This window comes from Manis pentadactyla, chromosome 2, assembly GCF_030020395.1.
Source record: "Manis pentadactyla isolate mManPen7 chromosome 2, mManPen7.hap1, whole genome shotgun sequence".
Classification (NCBI taxonomy): Eukaryota; Metazoa; Chordata; class Mammalia; order Pholidota; family Manidae; genus Manis; species Manis pentadactyla.
This window is the reverse complement of record NC_080020.1, coordinates 113,712,530-113,730,914: the sequence shown is the minus strand read 5'-3', so window position 1 is coordinate 113,730,914 and position 18,385 is coordinate 113,712,530. Positions and strand designations below refer to the sequence as shown.

Below are 18,385 nucleotides of genomic sequence, written 5' to 3'. Positions count from 1 at the left end.
ATGTGTTGACTGCTCTTCATTGTCTTTACATCCATAAATGCCTCTATTTCATCCATATCAGAATTACCTTATTAATATGTCATGCCACTTCAAAGGAAGTCAATTATGATTTTACTTCTCTAGTGACCCTTTTTCTAGCAAACAGCTTGCTACAGACCATTTGCCTGCTTCATTGAGGGTGATGGAATAGTATACAGTTATTCCCTAGTTATTCATGGCTGGACTTCAGTCAACATGAACAGCAGACACAGTGCAAAACCCAGAAAGAGGGAGAGGGGAATGAGACTACCTGCAGGTGACATAGCAAAGCTCCTGAATACAAAACAGTAGTAGCCTTTAGACTATTAGAAAACCAAAGCCTGACTACAGCTATGTATCAAATGGCTCTTCAGAAAACTAAGAGGAAAATAGGGGAGGCCTAGGGAAGAAAAAGGGAGAAAAGGGAGAAAGAAGGAAGCAACAGACAGAAATGGTGCAAGGCACGGCCAGAGCAGCCCAGATGCCACAGTTAAGATGGGTGGCCACAAGACCAGGGAACAGCATTGGTGGCCAGCAGGGTGCATCTTTGAGGAAATGAGAAAGGAGGAGTGACTCAGGAGGAGGAAGTAGCACACCTTTGTGCTTTGAAGGTGGAAGGAGCCATTTGGATTTCAGTTTGCTTCAGAGACTACTACTGTACACTACCAGGGGACATAGTCAGTAGATTCTAATGCTAGATACTTCAGGGGCTCACCCTGCGTAAACAGAATCAATGGGAGTAATTGGCATCCTTTTAAACTACTTTATTATTATACCAATTCAGTCTAAGAGTTTGGGTATTATTAAGAATATAAAATATTCTGAAAAATATTAGGGAAGCTTTGGGAAAATTTGTGGTCTAATCTCAGATATGCAAGTTTTATTTTTATGATAATTTGTATCTTCTGAGTAAGGTCTCTGCAGTGGCTTTTTGGAGCAGCTTACCTCACCTTCCTTCAGCTACACACCAAGCATCAGTTTTATAAATCATGAAGAAATATTATTCTTCATATTTAACTAACCACTTTAATATTAGTCAATTAGATAAAAGAGAACAATCTGGTGTAAGTGAGTTTGTGATACTACAATGGCATATAGCATTTTGACTGCTATTGCCTAAAGGACACCAGAAGAAGCATGTTGAAGATTTCTAGAGGATTTTGAAATCATTTGAGAGTTGATGGCTTTGTCCTATGATAATATAATGCATTTTGAGTATAAGTTTTATATATTATATTTGGACCATGTAACCTGATTTCTTTTACTTCATATGAAAGATACAAGTTGCCCAAAACAAAGGAAATTTTTAAAGAAAGCAAATTTTATTTAACACATTTTTTTCCACTTACGATTGTGTGCCTGTGTGTTAGGCATGATACCAAGCAATTCTCTTACTTTATCTTTAATCTTGAAAATTGCTCTTCATAATAGATATAGATAAGGGTATCTCTCTTTCAGATAAGGAGACAGGAATAAATTCAAGTTTAAGCAGCTTACCAAATTCGCATAGCTAGTTAGGGGCAGAGCCAAGATTCCAGCACAGATACTTCCAAAGCCCATTTTCCTCTGGGCTATCTCTATCATCGCATGGGACAAAAACTGGACTAGAGTAAGCACTCCCAAAACAACAAAGAAAAGCTTTATTTAAGGAGGTGCACCTAAGTTTTGTAAAATTTCCATTGCACAAAGGTTTAAAAAAAGTCTTAATGTTTAAAAATGTTGGATTGCCCTTAGCTTGGCCAAAATATACTATCGTTATCTAGAGGCTGTATTGATAACTAAGGTATTAGAGTGTAATTTTATAAAGTATATTGAATGTTTGTTTTTAGAGCAAAGGTTATTTATACATTTTATTACTTATGTTTTGTTTAATTAGATCAGCAGGTATCTTTCCTTTCAAAATTTCCTATATCATCAGATGTTGACTTATATTTACTTAGGGATCTTTATAAAATGTTTACTGTTAAAATTCAATCCTTTTATTTGGTTATTAGAAGGCATTACTAGAAGTATTTCATGGCATTTTGAGTTCGAGTAAATTACTGAGTTTTACTTTGTGTATACATAATGAAAATATTTAAGTTTTATATGCAACATTATATTTACGTTTTTAATCTCTGTTTTAAAATTCAGGTCCCAAGTCCTTTGCAAAGATATTTTCCAGTGGCTATCTGATTGGAGAAGTTCTGCACAAATTTGAACTACAGGATGATTTTTCAGAGTTCTCAGAAAGCAGGTTAGTGGATTATTCCTTACTTTAAAAAATGCCAGTTCCATTGGCTTTTGGATGATTTTAGCCTCCAAAGTTAACTTTAAAGAGTCATCAATCATAAGATCCCTTCTAAACTTAAGCTAGCTAAACACAACATTGGCATGGAAATCTTTTGCTTGCTCTCATATATGTGCTTCATTGTCCCAGGAATATAACAAGACCTCCTCTCTAGATGGGACCCATTTTACTGTCTTTCATATTTCTGCAGTCTTAGGCCAGATTACTTCCTATTTTGTTGATTGGTTTTGCTTTCTTTTAAGAGAAATGAGGCAGCATATAATGTACCGGCCAATTAGTATTATTATTTATGTTTTAAAAATACAAAATGGAACTTTACTATTTATTAATAGTAAAAAATAAGTCCACAATTTCTTAGCAGCTATATTGAGATATAGTTCGCATATAATTCACCATTTTAAAACATACAACTAAATGGTTTTAAGCATATTTACATATTTAGTATATTCATAACTGTCACCACAATCTAACCTCCCAGCTCTGGTACCCACTATCTATTTTCTCTCTCTATGGATTTGCCTATTCTACACATCTCATGTCAATGGAATCATACAATATGTGTATTTTGTGACTGGCTTCTTCCTCTTAGGATAATGTTTTCAATGTTTATCCATGTTGTAGCATGTATCAGTACTTCTTCATTTTTATTTATTTGCTGAATAATTTTTATGGGAATATACCACACGTTGCCTATCAGTTCATTAACTGACAGATATTAGTTGTTTCCCCTTTTTGATTATTATGAATAATGTTGCTGTGAACATTGTACTTTTACATGGAAATGTTTTCATTTCTCTTGGGTATATATCTAGGAGTGAAATTGCTGTGTTATATGGTCTGCGTTTACTTTTTGAGGAACATCCAAACTATTTTTCAAAGTGCCCTCACCATTTACATACACCAGATGAATGTTTCAATTTCTCCACATTCTTGGCAGCATCTGTTATTGTCTGTCTTTTTTATTACCACCATCCTAATGAGTATGAAGTAGTATCTCATGTGATTTTGATTTGCATTTCCCTAATGTTAGTGATGTTCAGCATCATTTCATGTGGTTATTAGTCATTTGTATAGCTCTACAAAATGTTATTTAAGTCCTTTGTATATTTTCTTTTAAATTTTATTTTTAAAAATTGGTTTTAGATTCACAGCAAAATTGAGCAAAAGGCACAGAGATTTTCCATTAACTTCCTGCCCTCACACATTCATAGCCTCCTCCCACATTGTCAACATACTGCGCCAGAGTGGTGCATTTGTTACAGCTGATGAGCCTACATTGACACATCATCACCCAGAAACCATAGTTTCCATGAGGGTTCACTCTTGGTGGTGTGCATTCCATGAGTTTGGACAAATATATAATGACATGTATCTACCATTATAGTATCATACATGGTATTTTCACTGAACTAAAAATCCTATGTGCTCTGCCTATTCATCCCTTCCTCACCCAACTCCTGGAAACCACTGATTTTTTTACTGTCTCCATAGTTTTTCCTTTTCTAGAACGTCATATGATTGGAATCATATAGTGATTGGATATTGGCTTCTTTCACTTAGTAATATGCGTTTAAAGTACCCCATATATTTTCATGGCTTGGCAGATCATTTCTATTTAGCACTGAATAACATTCCATCGCCTGGATGTATCACAGTCTCCATTCACCTAGTGAAGGACATCTTGGTTGCATCCAAGTTTTGACAATTATAAATAAAGCTGTTATAAACATTCATGTACAGGTTTTTGTATGAACATATGTTTTCAACAAATGTGGGGTAAATACAAAGAAGTGAGATTCCTAGATTTTAAGGTTCTTTACCTATTTTGAAGTTATTTGTCTTTTGTTGTTGTTGAGTTTTGTTACTTATATATGCTGGAGAAAAGTCCCTTACCAGAGAAATGATTTGCAAATATTTTTTCTCATTATGTGGGTTGTCTTTTTGCTTTCTTAGTGATGTTCTTTGAGGCACAAATTTTTAAATTTTGATGCATTTCAATTTATCTATTATTCCTTTGTCACTTGTGCTTTTGGTTATCTTTTTCGTTTGTATTTGTACATTGCCCAGTTACAGCACACAAAGATTTACTTCTACAGTTTTTTTTCCCCTAAGAGTTTTTTACTTTTATCTCTTCCTTTTAGGTCTTTGATCCATTTTATGTTAAATTTTTTTCTCTTTGTGAGGTAGGAGTCCATCTTTATAGACTAATATTGTTATGTGGATGTCCATTTTGCTTAGCACCATTTGTTGAAAGGCTACTCTTTCCCTAGTAAATGATTTTGGCACTCTTGTCAAAAGTCAACTGATCATAATTTAAGGGTTGATTTCTAGATTCTTAATTCTATTCTACTGATTTATATGTCTGTCATTGTACCAGCAATACACTTTATTGATTATTATGGTTTATGACTGAGTATTAAAACTGAGAGGTATAATTCCACCACCTGTGCTCTTTCTCAAGATTGTTTTGGCTTTCCTGGGTCCTTTTGTAATGCTGGTTCATATTATCAAATTCTGCAAAAAAATACAACAGATTTTGATAGAGATTGCATTAATTTGCCAGATAATATGGGGAATATTACCATTTTAATGGCCGTGCATTCATTGACATGGGATGCCTGTCACTTTCTTGGATCTTCTTTAATATTACAATGTTCTATAGTATTCTGTGTGTAAGTCCTGCTCTTCTTTTGTTAAAGTTATTCCTAAATAATCTACTTTTTTGATACTATTATAAATTATTTTCTTTTCTTTTTTTTTTTAAATAATTATTTTTTATTGAAGGGTAGTTGACGCACAGTATTACATTACATTAGTTTCAAGTGTACAACACAGTGGTAAAACATTTATATACATAACTCTAGGTTCCAGCTATCACCCCACCAAGCTGTTACAATATCTTGACTATATTCCTTATGCTATACATTACATCCCGGTTAATTATTTATTTTACCATTGGAAGTCTGTCCCTTTTTTTTTTTTTTTTTTTTTGAGGGCATCTCTCATATTTATTGATCAAATGGTTGTTAACGACAATAAAATTCTGTATAGGGGAGTCAATGCTCAATGCACAGTCATTAATCCACCCCAAGCCTAATTTTCGTCAGTCTCCAATCTTCTGAGGCATAACAAACAAGTTCTTACATGTAAAACAAATTCTTACATAATGAATAAGTTACATAGTGAACAGTACAAGGGCAGTCATCACAGAAACTTTCGGTTTTGCTCATGCATTATGAACTATAAACAGTCAGTTCAAATATGAAAACTCATTTGGTTTTTATACTTGATTTATATGTGGATACCACATTTCTCTCTTTATTATTATTATTTTTAATAAAATGCTGAAGTGGTAGGTAGATACAAGATAAAGGTAGAAAACATAGTTTAGTGTTGTAAGAGAGCACATGTAGATGATCAGGTGTGTGCCTGTAGACTATGTGTTAATCCAAGCTAGACCAGGGCAATAAAACATCCACGTATGCAGAAGATTTCTCTCAGAACAGGGGGTGTGAGGTTCTAAGCCTCACCTCTGTTGATCCCCAATTTCTCACCTGATGGCCCCCCTGCGACTGTGCCTGTCTTAGGTTGTTCCTCCCTTGAGGAATCTTACCTGTCTCTGGCTAACCAGTCATCTTCCGGGGCCATACAGGGAAATGTGAAGTTGGTAAGTGAGAGGGAAACCTTATTGTTTGAAAAGGTTAGCTTTTTACTTCTTTGCATATTTATGCCCTGTGGCTTCTATGCCCAGCATTTGTCTTGAGGTATCTTTACCACTTGGAAGAATTATGATACTCGGTAAATTTGATATGAGGCACGAATTCTATTTAAGGGTTGTAATTAGGAAGGAAGAAGAAAAGCTATAGAAGTAGCAGGCGGAAGAAAACATGGGAAGATTGATTATTTCTTTGACATATCTTCTTGTAGAGTACTTCAGCATGTATAGGTTTTAAGCTACTACTTAAATTGCGCACACACATTAACATAATAGGAGTATAGTTACATAACCAAAGCATATCTGTAATTACCAGCCATCTCCAGTGAAACCAAGAAAACCAGTTAGGCACCTTAGGCATTTGTGAAAACTTATCTATGATATGGTGGATATTGTCCAACTGAACTTGAACAGTCTGAGAGAAATCAGACAAATTAAAACAACCCATTCCTGGGGACTGTTCACATGCCATATGTTCTTTTAAGAGTAAATAGTCTGTAGTTGTAAGAGTTTGGAGTGCTACAATTTGCACTTCTCCAAATTCTTGGTTGAGTTCCAACAGTATAGATCCAGTCAAATTTGTTGTTTTACTGTATGCACAGGCCAGCTTAGATATCTCCTTCCTCATTCCCATGGCAAGTCCAGGAACTGGTGGGATGAGTGCATCTACAGCTGTAGCAGTGCGTGGATCTTTGTTGCGGTTTTTTGATGATCATCTTCTGGCATGAGTCTTCCAGAGAGTGCAGATGTTGGAAGTTCTTTTTCATATCGTATCTTAGTTCATTTTCGGGGTAGCCCAATTAGGTTTGATCCTCTGTATAAACACAAACAGACCCTTTGCCTACACTTTTATATGCCCTTTATACCCTTGTGTAGAACTCGTTGGAGGTTACCACACAGGAACTGCCTTTTTTTTTCTTTGTTTTTGGTATCACTAATCTACACTTACATGACGACTATTTTGTTTACTAGGCTCTCCCCTATACCAGGTCTCCCCTATAAACCCCTTTACAGTCACTGTCCATCAGCATAGCAAAATGTTGTAGAATCACTACTTGCCTTCTCTGTGTTGTATAGCCCTCCCTTTTCTCCTACCCCCCCATGCATGTTAATCTTAATACCCCCCTACTTCTCCCCCCCTTATCCCTCCCTACCCACCCATCCTCCCCAGTCCCTTTCCCTTTGGTACCTGTTAGTCCATTCTTGAGTTCTGTGATTCTGCTGCTGTTTTGTTCCTTCAGTTTTTCCTTTGTTCTTATATTCCACAGATAAGTGAAATCATTTGGTATTTCTCTTTCTCCGCTTGGCTTGTTTCACTGAGCATAATACCCTCCAGCTCCATCCATGTTGCTGCAAATGATTGGATTTGCCCTTTTCTTATGGCTGAGTAGTATTCCATTGTGTATATGTACCACATCTTCTTTATCCATTCATCTATTGATGGACATTTAGGTTGCTTCCAATTCTTGGCTATTGTAAATAGTGCTGCAATAAACATAGGGGTGCATCTGTCTTTCTCAAACTTGATTGCTGCGTTCTTAGGGTAAATTCCTAGGAGTGGAATTCCTGGGTCAAACGGTAAGTCTGTTTTGAGCATTTTGATGTACGTCCATACTGCTTTCCACAATGGTTGAACTAACTTACATTCCCACTAGCAGTGTAGGAGGGTTCCCCTTTCTCCACAGCCTCGCCAACATTTGTTGTTGTTTGTCTTTTGGATGGCAGCCATCCTTACTGGTGTGAGGTGATACCTCATTGTAGTTTCAATTTGCATTTCTCTGATAATTAGCGATGTGGAGCATCTTTTCATGTGTCTGTTGGCCATCTGTATTTCTTTTTTGGAGAACTGTCTGTTCAGTTCCTCTGCCCATTTTTTAATTGGGTTATTTGTTTTTTGTTTGTTGAGGCGTGTGAGCTCCTTATATATTCTGGACGTCAAGCCTTTATCGGATGTGTCATTTTCAAATATATTCTCCCATACTGTAGGGATCCTTCTTGTTCTATTGATGGTGTCTTTTGCTGTACAGAAGCTTTTCAGCTTAATATAGTCCCACTTACTCATTTTTGCTGTTGTTTTCCTTGCCCGGGGAGATATGTTCAAGAAGAGGTCACTCATGTTTATGTCTAAGAGGTTTTTGCCTGTTTTCTTCCAAGAGTTTAATGGTTTCATGGCTTACATTCAGGTCTTTGATCCATTTTGAGTTTACTTTTGTATATGGGGTTAGACAATGGTCCAGTTTCATTCTCCTACATGTAGCTGTCCAGTTTTGCCAGCACCACCTGTTGAAGAGACAGTCATTTCGCCATTGTATGTCCATGGCTCCTTTATCAAATATTAATTCACCATATGTGTCTGGGTTAATGTCTGGATTCTCTAGTCTATTCCATTGGTCTGTGGCTCTGCTCTTGTGCCAGTACCAAATTGTCTTGATTACTATGGCTTTATAGTAGAGCTTGAAGTTGGGGAGTGAGATCCCCCCTACTTTATTCTTCTTTCTCAGGATTGCTTTGGCTATTCGTGGTCTTTGGTGTTTCCATATTAATTTTTGAATTATTTGTTCCAGTTCATTGAAGAATGTTGCTGGTAGTTTCATAGGGATTGCATCAAATCTGTATATTGCTTTGGGCAGGATGGCCATTTTGATGATATTAATTCTTCTTAGCCACGAGCATGGGATGAGTTTCCATCTGTTAGTGTCCCCTTTAATTTCTCTTAAGAGTGACTTGTAGTTTTCAGAGTATGTCTTTCACTTCTTTGGTTAGGTTTATTCCTAGGTATTTTATTTTTTTTGATGCAATTGTGAATGGAGTTGTTTTCCTGATTTCTCTTTCTGTTGGTTCATTGTTAGTATATAGGAAAGCCACAGATTTCTGTGTGTTGATTTTGTATCCTGCAACTTTGCTGTATTCCGATATCAGTTCTAGTAGTTTTGGGGTGGAGTCTTTAGGGTTTTTTATGTACAGTATCATGTCATCTGCAAATAGTGACAGTTTAACTTCTTCTTTACCAATCTGGATTCCTTGTATTTCTTTATTTTGTCTGATTGCCGTGGCTAGGACCTCCAGTACTATGTTAAATAACAGTGGAGAGAGTGGGCATCCCTGTCTAGTTCCCGATCTCAGAGGAAAAGCTTTCAGCTTCTCGCTGTTCAATATAATGTTGGCTGTGGGTTTATCATAGATGGCCATTTTCATGTTGAGGTACTTGCCCTCTATTCCCATTTTGCTGAGAGTTTTTAACATGAATGGATGTTGAACTTTGTCAAATGCTTTTTCAGCATCTATGGAGATGATCATGTGGTTTTTGTCTTTCTTTTGGTTGATGTGGTGGATGAAGTTGATGGACTTTCGAATGTTGTACCATCCTTTCATCCCTGGGATGAATCCCACTTGGTGATGGTGTATGATCCTTTTGATGTATTTTTGAATTCGGTTTGCTAATATTTTGTTGAGTATTTTTGCATCTACGTTCATCAGGGATATTGATCTGTAGTTTTCTTTTTTGGTGGGGTCTTTGCCTGGTTTTGGTATTAGGGTGATGTTAGCTTCATAGAATGAGTTTGGGAGTATCCCCTCCTCCTCTATTTTTTGGAAAACTTTAAGGAGAATGGGTATTATGTCTTCCCTGTATGTCAGATAAAATTCCGAGGTAAATCCATCTGGCCTGGGGGTTTTGTTCTTTGGTAGTTTTTTGATTACCGCTTCAATTTCGTTGCTGCTAATTGGTCTGTTTAGATTTTCTGTTTCTTCCTGGTTCAATCTTGGAAGGTTATATTTTTCTAGGAAGTTGTCCATTTCTCCTAGGTTTCCCAGCTTGTTACCATATAGGTTTTCATAGTATTCTCCAATAATTCTTTGCATCTCCGTGGGGTCCGTCGTGATTTTTCCTTTCTCGTTTCTGATACTGTTGATTTGTGTTGACTCTCTTTTCTTCTTAATAAGTCTGGCTAGAGGCTTATCTATTTTGTTTATTTTCTCGAAGAACCAGCTCTTGGTTTCATTGATTTTTGCTATTGTTTTATTCTTCTCAATTTTATTTATTTCTTCTCTGATCTTTATTATGTCCCTCCTTCTGCTGACCTTAGGCCTCTCCTGTTCTTCTTTTTCCAATTTCGATAATTGTGACATTAGACCATTCGTTTGGGATTGCTCTTCCTTTTTTAAATATGCTTGGATTGCTATATACTTTCCTCTTAAGACTGCTTTTGCTGTGTCCCACAGAAGTTGGGGCTTAGTGTTGTTGTTGTCATTTGTTTCCATATATTGCTGGATCTCCATTTTGATTTGGTCATTGATCCATTGATTATTTAGGAGCGTGTTGTTAAGCCTCCATGTGTTTGTGAGCCTCTTTGCTTTCTTTGTACAGTTTATTTCTAGTTTTATGCCTTTGTGGTCTGAAAAGTTGGTTGGTAGGATTTCAATCTTTTGGAATTTTCTGAGGCTCTTTTTGTGGCCTAGTATGTGGTCTATTCTGGAGAATGTTCCATGTGCACTTGAGAAGAGTGTATATCCCGCTGCTTTTGGATGTAGAGTTCTATAGATGTCTATTAGGTCCATGTGCTGTACTGTGTTGTTCAGTGCTTCCGTGTCCTTACTTATTTTCTGCCCAGTTGATCTATCCTTTGGGGTGAGTGGTGTGTTGAAGTCTCCTAGAATGAATGCATTGCAGTCTATATCCCCCTTTAGTTCTGTTAGTATTTGTTTCACATATGCTGGTGCTCCTGTGTTGGGTGCATATATATTTAGAATGGTTATATCCTCTTGTTTGACTGAGCCCTTTATCATTATGTAGTGTCCTTCTTTATCTCTTGTTACTTTCTTTGTTTTGAAGTCTATTTTGTCTGATATTAGTACTGCAACCCCTGCTTTCTTCTCACTGTTGTTTGCTTGAAATATGTTTTTCCATCCCTTGACTTTTAGTCTGTACATGTCTTTGGGTTTGAGGTGAGTTTCTTGTAAGCAGCATATAGATGGGTCTTGCTTTTTTATCCATTCTGTTACTCTGTGTCTTTTCATTGGTGCATTCAACCCATTAACATTTAGGGTGAATATTGAAAGATATGTAGTTATTGCCATTGCAGGCTTTAAATTCGTGGTTACCAAAGTTTCAAGGTTAGCCTCTTTAGTATCTTACTGCCTAACTTAGCTCGCTTATTGAGCTGTTATATACACTGTCTGGAGATTCTTTTCTTCTCTCCCTTCTTGTTCCTCCTCCTCGATTCTTCATATGTTGGATGTTTTGTGCTGTGCTCTTTCTCGGAGTGCTCCCATCTAGAGCAGTCCCTGTAAGATGTTCTGTAGAGGTGGTTTGCGGAAAGCAAATTCCCTCAGCTTTTGTTTGTCTGGGAATTGTTTAATCCCACCGTCATATTTGAATGATAGTCGTGCTGGATACAGTATCCTTGGTTCAAGGCCCTTCTGTTTCATTGTATTAAATATATCATGCCATTCTCTTCTGGCCTGTAGGGTTTCTGTTGAGAAATCTGACATTAGCCTGATGGGTTTCCCTTTATAGGTGACCTTTTTCTCTCTAGCTGCCTTTAACACTCTTTCCTTGTCCTTGATCTTTGCCATTTTAATTATTATGTGTCTTGGTTTTGCCCTTCTTGGATCCTTTCTGTTGGGGGTTCTGTGTATTTCCATGGTCTGTTCGATTTCTTCCTCCCCCAGTGTGGGGAAGTTTTCAGCAATTATTTCTTCTAAGATACTTTCCATCTCTTTTCCTCTCTCTTCTTCTTCTGGGACCCCTATAATACAGATATTGTTCCTTTTGGATTGGTCACACAGTTCTCTTAATATTGTTTCATTCCTGGAGATCCTTTTGTCTCTCTCTATGTCAGCTTCTATGCGTTCCTGTTCTCTGATTTCAATTCCATCAATGGCCTCTTGCATTCTATCCATTCTGCTTATAAACCCTTCCAGAGTTTGTTTCATTTCTGCGATCTCCTTTCTGGCATCTGTGATCTCCTTCCGGACTTCATCCCATTTCTCTTGCGTATTTCTCTGCATCTCTGTCAGCATGTTTATGATTCTTATTTTGAATTCTTTTTCAGGAAGACTGGTTAGGTCTGTCTCCTTCTCTGGTGTTGTCTCTGTGATCTTTGTCTGCCTGTAGCTTTGCCTTTTCATGGTGATAGGAATAGTCTGCAGAACTGGGACGAGTGATGGCTGGAAGGACTTCCTTTCTTGTTGGTTTGTGGCACTCCTCTCCTGGGAGAACAGCGACCTCTAGTGGCTTGTGCTGCGCAGCTGCGCACAGACAGGGTTTCTGATTCCTGCCCGGCTGCTATGGAGTTAATCTCCGCTGTTGCTGTGGGCGTGGCCTGGCTTGGGCAGCTACTCCAAGATGGTGGAGTCGCGTTGGAGCAGGAGCTGCTGGGAGGCTATTTATCTCCGTAAGGGGCCTCCCTGCTCCCTGCAGCCCAGGGGTTAGGGTGCCCAGAGATCCCGGATTCCCTATCTCTGGATTAAGTGACCCGCCCTGCCCCTTTAAGACTTCCAAAAAGCACCCGCCAAAACAAAGCAACGACCACAAAAAAAAAAAAAAGAAAAAAAATTTTTAAATTAAAAAAAAAAAATGTTTTTAATTAAAAAAAAAAAAGGTGGTTGTTCGTTTTTCTTTATTCTCTGGTGCCAGCCTCAGGCCTCTGCTCACCGGTCTTTCTGCCCTGTTTCCCTAGTATTGGGGTCCCTATCCCTTTAAGACTTCCAAAAAGCGCTCGCCAAAACAAAACAGCAAAAAAGCAAAAAAAAAATGGTCGCGCGCTTTTCTTATGTCCTCTTGCGCCCAGCCTCCAGTGCCCGCTCACTGTTCTTGCTGCCCTGTTTTCCTAGTATCGATGGCCCTGCACTCTGGCCCGGATGGCTGGGGCTGGGTGTTCAGCATTCCTGGGCTCCGTCTCCCTTCCGCTCTGCCTGCTCTTCTCCCGCCGGGAGCTGGGGGGAGGGGCGCTCGGCTCCTGCGGGGCCGGGGCTTGTATCTTACCCCCTTGGCGAGGCGCTGGGTTCTCTCAGGTGCGGATGTGGTCTGGATATTGTCCTGTGTCCTCTGGTCTTTATTCTAGGAAGGGTTGTCTTTGTTATATCTTCATAGATATATGTTGTTTTGGGAGGAGATTTCCGCTGCTCTACTCACGCCGCCATCTTCCGCCCCTCCCCATAAATTATTTTCTTAATTTCATTTTAAATTTATTCATTACTTTTGTATAAAATACAGTTGATTTTTATACCTGCCATCTTGCTGCATTTTTTAGTTTTAATAGTTTTTTGAGGATTCTTTAGGATTTTCTACATACAGATCATGTCATCTGCAAATACAGTTTTACTTCTGTATATAAAATAGTTAAATTGGAAATAATAAGAATTAAAAATTTTGTGTTTACAAGAACACCATTAAGAAAGTAAATGACAATCCACAAAATGAGAAAAATATTTGTAAAATAATTTATCTGATGAGAGACTTTTCTCTACAATATATAAGTAATACAATCTAACAATAAAAAGACAAATCACTCAATTTAAAAATAGGCAAAGGTTTTGAATTTACTTTACAATCTGAGTGCCTGTTGTTTCTTTTCATCCAGTTGCCCAGGCTATAATTTCCAGAACAATGTTGAAAAGGCAAGAGCAAACATTCATGTCATGTTCTTTATTGTAAGAAGAAGATATTTAATCTTTTAACATTAATGATGAAGTTCTCAGTGTTTTGTACTCTCTTTATCATGAAAAGAAGTGTTTTTCTATTCATGAGAATTTTTATAATGAAAGGGTGTTGAATTTTGTCAGATGTTTTTTCTGCATCAATTGATATCATATATCATTGATATCAAAAAGTTTTCTCCTTTTTCTTAATACAGTCTGCCACATCGATTTTCAGTTGTAAACTAACCTTGCATTCCTGCAATAAATCATATTTGTTCATGGTGTATAATAATTTTTATATATTGCTGGATTTTGTTTGCAAGTATTCAGGATATTTCCTCAAAAACATTCATAAGGGATTTTTCCTCAAAAATATACATAAGGGTCTGTATTTCTGTATTTTTCTTTCCTTGTGACATCTTATTCTAGTTTTCTTTTTTTTTTAGATAATTATATTTTATTGAAGGGTAGTTGACACACAGTATTACATTATTTTCAGGTGTACAACACAGTGATTCAACATTTATGTGCATGATAATTCTAGGTACCAGCTATCACCATAACAAGTTGTTACAATATTTTGACTATATTCCTTATGCTATACATTACATCCCAGTTACTTATTTATTTTACAATTGGAAGTGTGTGTGTGTGTGTATATATATATATATATATATATTTTGTGAGGGCCTCTCTCATATTTATTGATCAAATGGTTAACAACAATAAAATTCTGTGTAGGGGGGTCAATGCTCAATGCACAATCATTAATCCACCCAAGCCTAATTTTCATCAGTCTCCAATCTTCTGAAGCATAACGAACAAGTTCTTACATGGAGAACAAATTCTTACATAGTGAATAAGTTACATGGTGAACCTTACAAGGGCAGTCATCACAGAAGCTTTTGGTTATGCTCATGCATTATGAACTATAAACAGTCAGTTCAAATATGAATAGTCATTTGATTTTTATACTTGATTTATATGTGGATACCACATTTCTCTCTTCATTATTATTATTTTTAATAAAATGCTGAAGTGGTAGGTAGATACAAGATAAAGGTAGAAAACATAGTTTAGTGTTGTAAGAGAGCAAATGTAGATGATCAGGTGTGTGCCTGTAGACTATGTGTTAATCCAAGCTAGACACGGGCAGTAAAACATCCATGTATGCAGAAGATTTCTCTCAGAACAGGGGGTGTGAGGTTCTAAGCCTCACCTCTGTTGATCCCCAATTTCTCACCTGATGGCACCCCTGCGACTGTGCCTGTCTTAGGTTGTTCCTCCCTTGAGGAATATTACCCGTCTCTGGCTAACCAGTCATCTTCCGGGGCCATACAGGGAAATGTTAAGTTGGTAAGTGAGAGAGAAGCCTTATTGTTTGAAAAGTTTAGCTTTTTACTTCTTTGCATATTTATGCCCTGTGGCTTCTATGCCCAGCATTTGTCTTGAGGTATCTTTACCACTTGGAAGAATTATGATACTTGGTAAATTCGATATGTGGCACGAATTCTATTTAAGGGTTGTAATTAGGAAGGAAGAAGAAAAGCTATAGAAGTAGCAGGCAGAAGAAAACCTGGGAAGATTGATTATTTCTTTGACATATCTTCTTGTAGAGTAACTTCAGTATGTATAGGTTTTAAACTACTAATTAAATTGCGCACACACATTAACATAATAGGAGTACAGTTACGTAACCAAAGCATACCTGTAATTACGAGCCATCTGCAGTGAAACCAAGAAAACCAGTTAGGCACCTTAGGCATTTGTGAAAACTTATCTATGATATGGTGGATATTGTCCAACTGAACTTGAACAGTCTGAGAGAATTCAGACAAATTAAAACAACCCATTCCTGGGGACTGTTCACATCCCATATGTTCTTTTAACAGTAAATAGTCTGTAGTTGTAAGATTTTGGAGTGCTACAATTTGCACTTCTCCTAATTCTTGGTTGAGTTCCAATAGTATAGATCCAGTCAAATTTGTTGTTTTACTGTATGCACAGGCCAGCTTAGATATCTCCTTCTTCATTCCCATGGCAAGTCCAGGAACTGGTGGGATGAGTGCATCTGCACCTGTAGCAGTGCATGGATCTTTTTTGGGGTTTTTTGATGATCATTTTCTGGCATGAGTCTTCCCGAGAGTGCTGATGTTGGAAGTTCTTTTTCATATCGTATCTTAGTTCATTTTCTGGGTAGCCAAATTAGGCTTTGATCCTCTGTATAAACACAAACAGACCCTTTGCCTACACTTTTATATGGCCTTTATATCATTGTGTAGAACTCATTGGAGGTCACCACAAAGGAACTGCTCTTTTTTTTTCTTTTATCATTAATCTACACTTACATGATGAATACTTTGTTTACTAGTCTCACCCCTATACCAGGTCCCCCCTATATACCCCTTTACAGTCACTGTCCATCAGCACAGCAAAATGTTGCAGAATCACTACTTGTCTTTTCTGTGTTGTACAGCCCTCCCCTTTCTCCCACCCCCCTATACATGCTAATCTTAATACCCCCCTTTTTCTCCACCCCCTTATCCCTCCCTACCCACCCATCCTCCTCAGTCCCTTTCCCTTTGGTACCTGTTAGTCCATTCTTGAGTTCTGTGATTCTGCTGCTGTTTTGTTCCTTCAGTTTTTCCTTTGTTCTTATACTCCACACATGAGTGAGATCATTTGGTATTTCTCTTTCTCCGCTTGGCTTGTTTCCCTGAGCATAATACCCTCCAGCTCCATCCATGTTGCTGCAAATGGTAGGATTTGCCCTTTTATTATGGCTGAGTAGTATTCCATTGTGTATATGTACCACATCTTCTTTATCCATTCATCTATCAATGGACATTTAGGTTGCTTCCAATTCTTGGCTATTGTAAATAGTGCTGCGATAAACATAGGGGTGCATTGGTCTTTCTCATACTTGATTGCTGCATTCTTAGGGTAAATTCCTAGGAGTGCAATTCCTGGGTCAAATGGTATGTCTGTTTTGAGCATTTTGATGTACCTCCATACTACTTTCCACAATGGTTGAACTAATTTAGATTCCCACCAGCAGTGTAGGAGGGTTCCCCTTTCTCCACAGCCTCGCCAACATTTGTTGTTGTTTGTCTTTTGGATGGCAGCCATCCTTACTGGTGTGAGGTGATACCTCATTGTAGTTTTAATTTGCATTTCTCTTATAATTAGCAATGTGGAGCATCTTTTCATGTGTCTGTTGGCCATCTGTATTTCTTTTTTGGAGAACCGTCTGTTCAGTTCCTCTGCCCATTTTTTAATTGGGTTATTTGTTTTTTGTTTGTTGAGGCATGTGAGCTCTTTATATATTCTGGACGTCAAGCCTTTACCGGATCTGTCATTTTCAAATATATTCTCCCATACTGTAGGGTTCCTTTTTGTTCTATTGATGGTGTCTTTTGCTGTACAGAAGCTTTTCAGCTTAATATAGTCCCACTTGTTCATTTTTGCTGTTGTTTTCCTTGCCCGGGGAGATATGTTCAAGAAGAGGTCACTCATGTTTATGTCTAAGAGGTTTTTGCCTATGTTTTTTTCCAAGAGTTTAATGGTTTCGTGACCTACATTCAGGTCTTTGATCTATTTTGAGTTTACTTTTGTATATGGGGTCAGACAATGGTCCAGTTTCATTCTCCTACATGTAGCTGTCCAGTTTTGCCACTATCTGTTGAAGAGACAGTCATTTCGCCATTGTATGTCCATGGCTCCTTTATCAAATATTAATTGACCATATATGTCTGGGTTAATGTCTGGATTGTCTAGTCTGTTCCATTGGTCTGTGGCTCTGTTCTTGTGCTAGTACCAAATTGTCTTGATTACTATGGCTTTTTAATAAAGCTTGAAGTTCAGGAGTGAGATTTCCCCTACTTTATTCTTCTTTCTCAGGATTGCTTTGGCTATTCGTGGTCTTTGGTGTTTCCATATGAATTTTTGAATTATTTGTTCCAGTTCATTGAAGAATGTTGCTGGTAGTTTCATAGGGATTGCATCAAATCTGTATATTGCTTTGGGCAGGATGGCCATTTTGACGATATTAATTCTTCCTAGCCACCAGCATGGGATGCGTTTCCATCTGTTAGTGTCCCCTTTAATTTCTCTTAAGAGTGACTTGTAGTTTTCAGAGTATAAGTCTTTCACTTCTTTGGTTAGGTTTATTCCTAGGTATTTTATTTTTTTTGATGCAATTGTGAATGGATTTGTTTTCCTGATTTCTCTTTCTGTTGGTTCATTGTTAGTGTATAGGAAAGCCACAGATTTCTGTGTGTTGATTTTGTATCCTGCAACTTTGCTGTATTCCGATATCAGTTCTAGTAGTTTTGGGGTGGAGTCTTTAGGGTTTTTTATGTACAGTATCATGTCATCTGCAAATAGTGACAGTTTAACTTCTTCTTTACCAATCTGGATTCCTTGTATATTTTGGTTTTGTCTGATTGCCATGGCTAGGACCTCCAGTACTATGTTAAATAACAGTGGGGAGAGTGGGCATCCCTGTCTAGTTCCCGATCTCAGAGGAAAAGCTTTCAGCCTCTTGCTGTTCAATATAATGTTGGCTGTGGGTTTTTCATAGATGGCCTTTATTATGTTGAGGTACTTGCCCTCTATTCCCATTTTGCTGTGAGTTTTTATCATGAATGGATGTTGAACTTTGTCAAATGCTTTTTCAGCATCTATGGAGATGATCATGTGGTTTTTGTCTTTCTTTTTGT

General features: G+C 37.5%; 1 protein-coding gene across 2 annotated transcripts in view; it reads left to right on the top strand.

Annotated features, from left to right (window-relative positions):
- The window catches only part of SPEF2 (sperm flagellar 2), a 253,222-nt gene that overhangs the window by 22,087 nt on the left and 212,750 nt on the right, over nt 1-18,385 (top strand). For both annotated transcript variants that reach the window (XM_057495904.1, XM_057495894.1), the window contains exon 2: nt 2,152-2,254. In XM_057495904.1, coding sequence (XP_057351887.1) covers nt 2,152-2,254 — 103 coding nt within the window. The remainder of the gene's footprint in view (nt 1-2,151; nt 2,255-18,385) is intronic.